We start from the raw sequence: 11,528 nt of genomic DNA, 5'->3' as shown, positions 1-11,528 counted from the left end.
GGAACTCCAAAATTACAACCTCTCGTTTATCACAAAGAGAGAACAATTTTATCTCTCTCTTGAACTAGGAATACTCCTCACAAAATACACTCAATATAATATTATAACAAATAATATTATAAAATAATAAGAAGAAGAAGAAGAAGAGGAAGGTGTAAGGGAAAAGGAAAAGGGGGGACTTTATTATATAGACCCCTCCCCCCATCCTATTTATTAACCCACCAATGTGGGATCTAACACTAACTTCCTTGGTTATTTCTGGATCCACCTCCTCCTGCTTTTCCCCTTCGTCCATAAGATAATCTTCGTTGGGATCTTATTCCTCTTCCCCCGATACATAATCCTCTTCCATCGACAATCCTCCATTGTGCAGTTTAAGGATGTCCTTGTAAGAGCGACCCTCTTCCATCCAGTCCTCCACCTTTGTGACCCTGGTCTAGTCATTGCTAAACGATCCTTCCCCCTCATATATATATATATATATATATATATATATATATAGAGAGAGAGAGAGAGAGAGAGAGAGAGAGAGAGAGAGAGAGAGAGAGAGAGAGAGACAAATCCTGGCCATATGTGTCCTTAATATTTTCATATTTTTCATTTGGATTCATCCGGTACCAGCCCCAATTAATTTAGAATAAAAATATAGTTTCCTTATTTAAGCTATAATGATATAAGATGTGCAAAGTGCATAGCTGGTTTACTCTAATAATTATTAGAACTCAAGAAATGAAATCAACAAGTCAATACAAATAATTTAATGAGTTTCTTTTGTGCAACTATTTAAGTTTTGTTTTCGGAGATAGATTATTCTACTTATATTTTTTTATGCCTATCTTACCTATCATTTTCCAACACCATTAGATTTGAGTCTAAACTAACTTTATCATTTCTCTCTCCTCTTAATATTCTGATGTAACGGTGTTGAAAAATGGTAAGTAAGGTAGGCATGAAAAAAAGGTAGATAAAATAACTTATTCCTTGTTTTCGCTTTATATTTTGCATATGCATTTCGGTAGAAAAAGATCCAGTAGAGTACACACTCTTTCTGGTATTCCAAGGGCTTCCAAGTTCTCTTTATAAATAAATACATGAAACATTCAAGGACAACCGACACTGCTGAACGACATTTCAGATTGATATAAATTACTTTTGACATTTTGATTAGTGACTTCTCTCATTTCTTTTATCAATGTCATAATGATTTGCATTTTTTGGCAAACTGTTGCAGTACATTATTAAATTACTTGATAAAAAAAGACCATAGGAAATGAGGAAACAAATTATTTGATAATTTCAAGCTCAAACTTACATGTCCTTGTCGTAAGCAACACTAATCACAAGCCCAACTGAAATTGCGGGAAAAAATGCTTGCACAAACTAAGAAATATGTGCACAATTCTATACATTTTGAAAAAGGAAGTACAAAAAGGAATGTATGGAGAATAACAACTCCAAACTCTGAATAGCATGCCTCTAATACAATTTGTAGTTTGTAGTTTGCATTATTCAACTATTTTTCGTGCAGATTCTGTACTGAGACATGAGTCATAAGTATGACAGTGGCACTAGTAAAACAGGCCATTAGATTTTAACACAAACAATAAAGGAATTTGTTCTCTTTTTCATTATTTTATGGAGGGTAAGGGAAGGGCAAGCCTTAAAATAAATTAATCAGCCATGTGATGAAAATCAATTATTGAGGATGATCATACAGGTGATAGAGAAGCTGTACAAAAACCATCAGAGTACTTTAAGCCTTTTAGTGAACATGACCACAAGCAAGACGTGACTGTAGCTTCTGGAATACCAAATGTACCACTGCAGTTTGCCAAGCTTTGACTACCAGCTGCTTCAGATTCTGGCTTCTCACAAGTTGATTTTAAAGCAACATTCAAGCCAATTGAGCTAGGTTCCACCACAAAACTGTAACTCATACGATAGAATTAGGCATCATTTAGGTTTGCAATAAGAAAATGCATGATGCAAATTGTTTATTTTATCAAGCACCGGTGTAGAACAATCGACAGGTTGACACAAGCAATGAAGCCCTAAAGGATAAGCTCAATGCAGCTGAACACATATAGGGAGTCATGGGAAGAAATATCTGGAATTCCAGATCATGTAAACTTAATAATTTTCTTTATGTTAATGTTTCCAGTGTTGTGGGAGATAATTTTATTTACTATACATACATGAAAGTGTGTGGACCCTACGTGAAACCATGTGAAGAGAAGAGAGAGAAAACATGGCCCCTACACATTTTTATGTGTGTAAGAGCTAAAATTTTCTCCTACAACATGAGAAACATTAATCTCTTTATTTAATGCTTTAACTTTGATTTTTGGGACCTACTTAAAATTTTCCATTGTCATATTGGAAACCCTCACTATCAGAGATCCACCCATAACAATAAGAAAAAAAATACTTGCACAAACTATTGAGGTATATTTGATCAATAAAAAAATAAATAATAGGACCCCAAAAAAAAGTTACAAAGGGACCAAGATTCATTTAATGACTTGTATCAAAATTTATGAGGAGTTAGTGAGTGTAAATTTGTGCAAGTATAGTGATGGGCCATGGCTGTGAAAGAAAGTGAATTAGTTAGTTTGTTATGGAAACTATTCTAGAATATTCTTAAAGTATAGGATAAAAGGAGAGTGAGTGTGTAGTGAGGGAGGCATGAATTCAGTATTGGCTTAGTGGGAAAATTAGGGGATCTCTTGGAGCCTAGGTATGTTGGCTTTGAAGGGGAATTGAGATCTTAAAGTGTATTTTTCTGCATTTTATCTTTGTAAGGAGATGGTCTCCATTTATGTTTTTTGCAATTTCAGATTAATAAAAGTAGGTTCCATCAATTTGGTATCAAAGCACTACAATCCTGGGAGTGCTCTTTAATCCAGATCTATAAAAAAAATGGGAAGAATCAGTGACTTAGAGCTTAGGGAAGGTTTGCAAAAAATTGTGAAGGCCTTCGATGAGGCAATAGAGAAGATGGAGAGACAAAGGATTGAATACGAGTTGTGGAAGACTAAGAGCGTTAAAAGAATCAAAGAAGCAGCAACAACGGAAGAAGCGAACGACGAAGAAGACGCAGATCAAAAAACAGAAGAAGATGATGATGGTGCAGAAGAAGAAAAAGAAGAAATCGATGAAGAAAAAGAAAAGGACGCAATAGCAGAAGAAGCGAAAGAAATAGGAATCAAACAAGAACAGGAAGAAGAAAGAGACAAAGAAGATGTAGCAGGATCAGAGAAAAAAGAAGGGAAAAATAATGAAAATGCATATGTAGAAGAAATGGATGAAGATGAAGTTGCAGAAAAGGAAAGAAAAAAAGATGCAGTAGAAAATGAAGAAGAAATGAGCGAAGAAGAAGAAGATGCAAAAGAAGAAGCAGAAAAAATAAAAGAAATAGTTGATGACGGAGGAGGAGAGAAAGAAGATGAAGAACAGGTGAAGCTGCATCTCCATGGCCAGATCGATCTGGATTGTGTCTCCATAGATCAGAAGATGGCTTTAGCTCAAACGGTGGAAGTTACGTCTGTGCAAGGGATAGAAGAAAAAGAAAAGCTAGAGGAGAAGATGATGACTCACTTGGGCCGTAGGGTGAAGTGTGAAAATAATAGGCCCAATATACATATTATGGAAACCACTAATGGGCCAACGGCCACAGGCCCGAACAACAAAGACCCAGATTCTAATAATTTCCAAGGGGTGAATAATAAGGTTGTTGGGCATCACATTCGGTCCAATGAAACAAACCCTTCACTTGTGCAAGTGCCAGCTGAAGATATAGAAGGGCAAGAGTAGATGCAGGGAGCTTCCGTGGGAAATGTCAATGGCGGTGATAGGTGCAACGCACGTTTCCAACAACTGTCGCCAGAGGAGATGGCGGAACGATGGCGGCACAACTTCTGCTTCTTGTGTGACGCTGTAAACTCGCCAAATCAGGGGCTGGTGATGAGGGACCTAGAAGAACAGCAGGGGATGACGAGCAACACGAACCAGAGTTTGAAGGAATGGAAAGATTCAACTCTGTGCACCTGGATGTTTGAAGGAACGACATGTGCAACATACATAAATACTAAAATAATACTCAAGCTGGTGGATGATGTTGGTGTTGTTGTCCAAGGTTATCCTGAGGTCAATAGCCACTTGAAAGATGTGTTTGTCACTGTTAGAAATAATATTAATTTATTATTAGAATAGTCTAGAATAGTCTAGATTGTGGGCTTGACCCATTAGGTCATCCCATTAGGTCTTTTAGTCTCTATAAATAGAAAGCCTCCGTTCATCGCCGGAAACCGCCACAAAACCACCGTCCGCCACTGTTCACCGCCGTCAGACTGCTTTTCCGGCGACTTTTCCGACCAACCACCACGCGATCAGGAGCTGCTCAGGGAGGCGACCCTGTCTGTCCAAGCCGCGTGTTGATCGGAGCATCCACGCGCCGGTGGAAGTCTCGGCGGCCGAGCCACTGTTCCGGCGCGTGAGCCACCGTCCGGCCACCGTTCCAGGCCGGACCACCACCATCTTGCTCGCCTCCTCACCCTCTCTCCAGATCTGGTCTCCGTTCGTTGTGGGTCTCATCCGTTTGAAAGATATCAGTGAAAAACCCGTTGTTTGGACACTTTTGTGCAACGTTTTTGCGCGATTTCTTGCTTTCTTGTAGTTCTTTGCTATTTTATGGTCATCTCCTTTTATTTTGTGATGGAGGGCTCAAATAATGCGTCCAAAAACACGACTGGCATCATCTCCGGTACTACCCCATCTCCATTCTTTTCTCGGGCCAGTGATTCCAATTGGAACAGTGGACGCAGTCGCAGACGTGGCCGCAGACAGAGGCCTCGTTGCAATTATTGCCAGAATCTTGGGCATTTTGAAGAACGCTGCTATAGGAAGTACCCTCATTTGAAGCCACCGACTGCCAACTTTGCTCAAACTGATGTTACGCCACCTTCAACTGGATTAGTAACTCTTTCAAGTGTCGACTATGAGGCACTTCTCAAGAAGGTTTCTTCTCAGCATCCTACTCAAGACACTGGTAATCATGTTGCTTGTTTTTATCAATCATCTCTTGGACCCTGGATAATAGACTCAGGTGCTACTCATCATCTTTGTGGTAATAAAGATCTCTTCACTTCACTTTCTTATTCTAATAACCTACCCCCTGTCACTCTTGCTGATGGCACTAAGGCTCCTGCTCGTGGAATTGGGGAAGCCAACCCAACTCCTCTTTTAACTTTGAGTTCTGTTTATTATATACCTGGCATTCATTTTAATTTAATCTCTGTTAGCCAGTTGATTCATTCTCATTCATGTACTATTACCTTCTCTAAACAATCTTTTTCTATGCAGGATTCGGGTACGGGGAAGACGATTGGAGCAGGCGTTGAGTCACGAGGTCTCTACTATCTGATTGCACCACCTTCTCCAGTAGCCTGTTCTCTCACAGAGTCTCCTGAGCTAATTCACAGCCGTCTGGGTCATCCAAACCTCTCCAAGCTTCAGCATATGGTTCCCTTTTTATCCAATCTTAAGTCTTTAAACTGTCATTCTTGTCAGCAAGGAAAACACACTCGCTCCTCCTTTGCTAATAGAGTCAATAAAAGAGCTGATGCTCCTTTTTCTATTGTTCATTCTGATATTTGGGGTCCGAGTCGAACAACGTCTGTTTTGGGTTTTCAGTATTTTGTCACCTTTATTGATGATTTCTCCCGTTGCACTTGGGTTTATTTAATGAAAAATCGTTCTGAGTTATTTTCAATTTATCAAAAGTTTTGTGCAGAAATAAAAACTCAATTTGGTGCTTCTATTCAAATCTTGCGCAGTGATAATGCAAAAGAGTATTTGTCTCTTGAATTTTCTAAATTTCTGGATACACAAGGGACGATACACCAGACTACCTGTCCCCACACTCCACAACAAAATGGAGTCGCTGAACGTAAAAATAGACATCTAGTTGAAACTGCACGTACCCTTCTCATTCATATGAACGTCCCACTCCGTTTTTGGGCAGATGCTATTATCACCTCATGTTTCCTTATCAACCGCATGCCCTCTTCTGTGCTAAATAATGATGTTCCCCACAGTATTTTGTTTTCCGGAGCACCTTCTTATCCTCTGCCTTTACATATTTTTGGTTGTACTTGTTTTGTTCATAATCTTACTCCAGGTAAAGACAAGTTGACATCCAAGGCCTTCAAATGTATTTTCCTTGAGTATACACGTTTTCAAAAAGGGTATCGTTGCTATTCTCCTGATCTCAAGCGTTATATCGTTTTTGCTGATGTCACTTTCCTTGATCAGCAGCCTTTTCACTCTACTCCGTCTCCAGTGTCCCAAGTTGATCAGGTCCTTCCTGTTCCTTTTCTTGATTTGTCTTTACCAGCTGCAGGTGACCCTATTCCAGAGGAGCAACCAATTACCTCCATACCTGCAGATCGTCCGCTCCTCACATACCAGCGTCGTCAGCCTGCACCTCCTCCGACTTTGCCTCTTGATGACTCATCGCCCCTTCCCGTCGGCTCTTCTCCTCCGGATCCTCCATCAGAGACTCCTCCCATTGCCCTTCGGAAAGGTATTCGATCCACTCGAAATCCTCATCCCCTTTATTCTTTCTTGAGTTATGACAGACTTTCTTCACAACATTTTACTTTTGTTTCTAGTATCTCTTCTGTTTCCATCCCTAAAACCACAGGTGAAGCACTATCTCATCTCATCCAGGGTGGCGCCAGGCGATGCTTGATGAAATGCAGGCACTTTACTCCAATGGCACTTGGGATCTTGTTCGTGCTCCTCTCGGGAAGTTTGTTGTTGGTTGTCGATGGGTGTTCACAGTTAAAGTTGGTCCTGATGGCACTGTTGATCGCCTTAAAGCTCGCTAGTGGCCAAGGGATACACACAGATCTTTGGTCTTGATTATGGGGATACCTTTTCTCCTGTTGCTAAGATGGCTTCTGTTCGCCTGTTTCTTGCCCTTGCCGCCATTCATCACTGGCCCCTTCTCCAACTTGATATTAAGAATGCTTTTCTACATGGTGACTTGCAGGAGGAAGTTTATATGGAGCAACCACTAGGTTTTGTTGCTCAGGGGGAGAGTTCTGGAATGATATGTAAACTTCGGAAATCTTTATATGGCCTGAAGCAATCTCCTTGGGCCTGGTTTAGCCGCTTTAGTTCAGTTGTTGAATCCTTTGGATTAATCAGAAGCAAAGCCGATCATTCTGTCTTTTACCGGCATAACTTTTCTGGCCAGTGCATTTATCTCCTAGTCTATGTTGATGACATTATCATTACAGGCAGTGATCAGACCAGGATTGATCAGTTGAAAAAGCATTTATTCAATCAATTTCAGACCAAAGATCTTGGCAGACTTCGATATTTCTTGGGGATCGAAGTTGCACAGTCTAGGCGGGGCATTTCCATCTGTCAGAGGAAGTATGCACTGGATATCCTAGATGAGACTGGCATGTTAGGTTGTAAACCCATTGATACACCTATGGACCCCAATGTTAAGTTATTACCAGGACAGGGGGAGCCACTGCCAGATCCTAGTCGCTACCGCCGACTAGTTGGAAAATTGAATTATCTTACTGTGACAAGGCCAGATATCTCCTTCGCAGTGAGTGTTGCAAGTCAATTTCTTGATTCTCCTTGTGACTCCCATTGGGATGCAGTTATTAGAATTCTCCGATATATTAAAAAGGCGCCAGGAAGAGGTTTATTATATACAAATAAAGGGAGTTCAGAGATCTCTAGTTATTCAGATGCTGACTGGGCAGGTTCTCCTTCAGATAGACGATCCACCTCAGGGTATTGTGTTCTCTTCGGAGGAAATTTGATCTCTTGGAAGAGTAAGAAGCAAACTGTGGTCGCCAGATCCAGTGCGGAGGCAGAATATCGGGCAATGGCAAATGCAACCTGTGAGCTCATCTGGCTGAGTCAATTGCTGAAGGAACTCCATCTCTGTGAACAAAGGCCTATGAAGCTCATTTGTGACAACCAAGCCGCTTTGCATATATCCTCTAACCCAGTCTTTCATGAGAGGACCAAGCATATAGAAATTGACTGTCATTTTGTTAGAGAAAAGATCCAGTCAAGGGAGATCGAGACAGCATTTGTCAATTCCAATGATCAACTTGCGGATGTATTCACTAAAGCTCTTAGAGGTCCCCGAATAGATCATATTTGTAACAAGCTGGGAGCTTTTGATATATACGCACCAGCTTGAGGGGGAGTGTTAGAAATAATATTAATTTATTATTAGAATAGTCTAGAATAGTCTAGATTGTGGGCTTGGCCCATTAGGTCATCCCATTAGGTCTTTTAGTCTCTATAAATAGAGAGCCTCCTTGTACAAACTCGTATACTTGAATATACAATATATTTCAGATTCAATTGTCACAAATGACAGTATGCTCGAGACAGAGATGCAATTTTCAAGGAGTAAGCAATCCCAGTATTTTAGCACTGCAGGAATGGAAGCAAGTGACAATTTTTTGGTTTCAAGAATTACTTGGTCAATATGTTTCAAGTAGTGGGACCCTGGTGGATGTTTTCTCACATTATCTGTCCTCTTCCTTCACAGGACAAGATGAGTTTTGGAGGGGGAGTATTGATGGGCTATGGGCTTGAAAGTTAGTGAATTAGTTAGTTTGTTATGGAAATTATTCTAGAATATTCATAAAGTATAGGATAAAAGGAGAGTGAGTGTGTGTAGTGAGGTAGGCATGAATTCAGTATTGGCTTAGTGGAAAAATTAGGGGATCTCTAGGAAACTTTTGGAGCCTAGGTATGTTGGCTTTGAGGGGGAGTTGAGATCTTAAGGTGTATTTTTCTGCATTTTATCTTTGTAAGGAGATGGTCTCCATTTATGTTTTTTGCAATTTCAGATTAATAAAAGTAGGTTCCATCATATAACTACTTAAAAAACTGGTTTATTTAGCCCACAAGCCATAATGCACACTATCAGCTCACCACATGCCCAGACAATCCGAAATCAGAAGACTGGCTCGTGGTTGACTTATCTGCAAAACCAGCTTTAAAAAACAAAAAAAATAGGTTACTCGGATCTACATATATACCCATGTTTTCCCCTCAATAACCTAATAAATGGTCTATGCTGTAACAAGGCTATCGACAGTTAGTCTTAACCATAAGCCCAATTTCTCTGGGCAGTTATATATGAATAACTAATGATAACTAAATGGTATTGACCACGTGAATTTTGTCGTGTCTAAAAAATTAATTCAACAAGGTAATAGGTATCACCAAGCAAAAGCCACCCATACCTTGCCTCAAAGTTTCTTCCTTCAGAGCCCAGCAAGGTACACACACCACAAATAATCCATGGTGGAAGAAATGCATCCTTAATTTCAATGCTACAACAAAGGCTATCTGATGAACCTTGTGCAGATTCACCAGTTTTACAAATCGATCCATTATAAGAGGCAGCAATATGTTCAGCTTTTCTCATCTCCATGAATTTAATCTGAAACAGAGAAGCATTTAGCTTTCGATCATGTGTTAATTTAACAGCTAGTAAATGAAAAATAACTAATGTAATTTTAAATAAGTGGGAAAAGGAAAGAAATTCCAGTTTCCATGTTACAGGTTCCTCTAGTATATTTTCTGGAAGATAACAACACATCTAAACAAGTCTAGTGCACAAGTAATATTTGCCATGTCATCAAAGGCTTCAAAGATGTCACTTATTGCCCAAGCAATCTAGGTAAAGTATTGGCATAACAGTTCAATAATTTAATTAAACATCAGCTAAGATAGTATACTAAGGTTGAGGACTAATCACATACATCAGGAGAAGACAAAGCAGCATTCTGAAATGGCACAGGAGAGCACAATACAGGTACGTCCATACCAGACAGTGAGGAAATGAAAGATCTGCAGACAACAGAATAGTCAGAAACAACATAGAAAATAAAAGAGCAAATATTAAATAAGCCGAACCCAATGAAGCATGTAAAAACTTGATAAGAAGCTACCAAGAAGATTAACCGTTAATAAATTTGCCATATAAACTGACTACCTGTAATTTAGCAAAATGTCATATAAACCATGTACATTCCTGTTGCCACTGAAAACGAGCAAAGATTGTGGAGTATTATCAACATCAGAGAAAGATCTTAGTCGTGGAGTCTGCATAAAACCATATGGTGTTAAATCAACAGATAGACATCTATTTTCATGGGACAAGGCATATGACCACAAAGGATAATCAATTTTAACATAGTTATCCTAGACTAATGTGGGAACATGTAAGATAATAATTGATAGGAAAAATTTAAATACTTTTATCATTGTACCTGTCATACATCATATAGCTTAGTTAATACTTAGTGAAAGCTACCAGAAAATCGTGGTTCCAGTCCAGTATGACTTATCAGTAAATTCACAGAGATAAACACATACTGTCAGGAACTAATACAAACCTGCCCCAGATTTTGCTTCTCTATCTCTGAGAGCTCAACCAGATCATCAGTAGTGACTTGCTCCACTTTAGAATGGCAAAGAGGCATAGAGAAGTAAACATCCTAGTCAAATGTGTGTTCAACCAAAAATGAGTTCAGACATCAACACCAATATATATATATATATATATATATATATATATATATATATATATATGTGTGTGTGTGGGAACGATCCGTTTACAAATTTGTAAGAGTTTGTAAACAAAAAAGTTTGTAAATATAACATGCCCTATATATATATAAAGGATAAAATTCCAGCATAACTCAACATCAACAACACCTTTATACAATCGTCGACTTCCTCGAGTCGGCATCTCCCCCTAAATCAGCATTCGTAAAGCCTTGCAACTCGGCTTTACCTTCTCCAAAGTGGAGGCATAAATTTCATGTTCTTATGAGATACTTGAATATCCACTTCACTTCTTCCCAATGTTCTTTGCCGGGGTTAGACAGATATCGGCTCACCATTCTAGCAGCATACGCCAAGTCGGGTCTCATATATACCATTGCATACATCAAACTTCCGACGGCGGACTAGTACGGGATCTTCAACATCTCGTTTTTCTCTTTATCAGATCTCAGACTGCTTCTAGTTTAGCTTTATATGTCCAGATAAGGGGGTGCTTACTGTTTTGGCTTTGTCCATGTTAAATCTCGTCAAAATCTTCTAAATATATTTTTCTTGAGTCAGCCACATTAGTTTTCTATGTAAGTCTCGGATTATCTGGGTTCCGAGGATCTATTTTGCAGGACCGAGGTCCTTCATTGCGAAGGATGAGCTCAATGCCTTCTTCATGGCGGTTATCTTCGACTTGTCTCGCCCTACAATCAGCATGTCGTCAACATAAAAATCACTCCCTGTTAAACCCGACTAGCGAGTATGGGGTGGGGAAAATCCTTGTACGCAGTCTTACTTTGCATAATTGCAAAGAGACCGTTTCCTGGATTCGAATCCATGACCTTTCAGTCATGAAGGAACAGTTTTACCACTGCTTCGATTTATAAGAGTAAAATAAAAAAATCTCTAGCTTT

The 11,528-nt window shown here is 39.4% G+C and overlaps 1 protein-coding gene across 1 annotated transcript; it reads right to left on the bottom strand.

Annotated features, from left to right (window-relative positions):
• Positions 1-1,350: 1,350 nt before the first annotated feature.
• LOC133316978 (uncharacterized) lies at positions 1,351-11,003 on the bottom strand. Its single transcript, XM_061518772.1, has 7 exons — positions 10,900-11,003; positions 10,777-10,816; positions 10,455-10,556; positions 10,052-10,161; positions 9,819-9,906; positions 9,297-9,496; positions 1,351-1,926 (listed from the first exon to the last, which is right to left on the bottom strand). The coding sequence occupies exons 1-7, from the start codon at positions 11,001-11,003 to the stop codon at positions 1,710-1,712; spliced, it is 861 nt and encodes a 286-aa protein (XP_061374756.1). The 3' UTR covers positions 1,351-1,709.
• Positions 11,004-11,528: the final 525 nt, after the last annotated feature.

Source organism: Gastrolobium bilobum, unplaced genomic scaffold, assembly GCF_033153095.1.
Source record: "Gastrolobium bilobum isolate Gb01-03AN ecotype WA unplaced genomic scaffold, APGP_CSIRO_Gbil_v1 utg86246, whole genome shotgun sequence".
Lineage (NCBI taxonomy): Eukaryota > Viridiplantae > Streptophyta > Magnoliopsida > Fabales > Fabaceae > Gastrolobium > Gastrolobium bilobum.
This window is presented reverse-complemented; position numbering and strand designations above follow the sequence as displayed.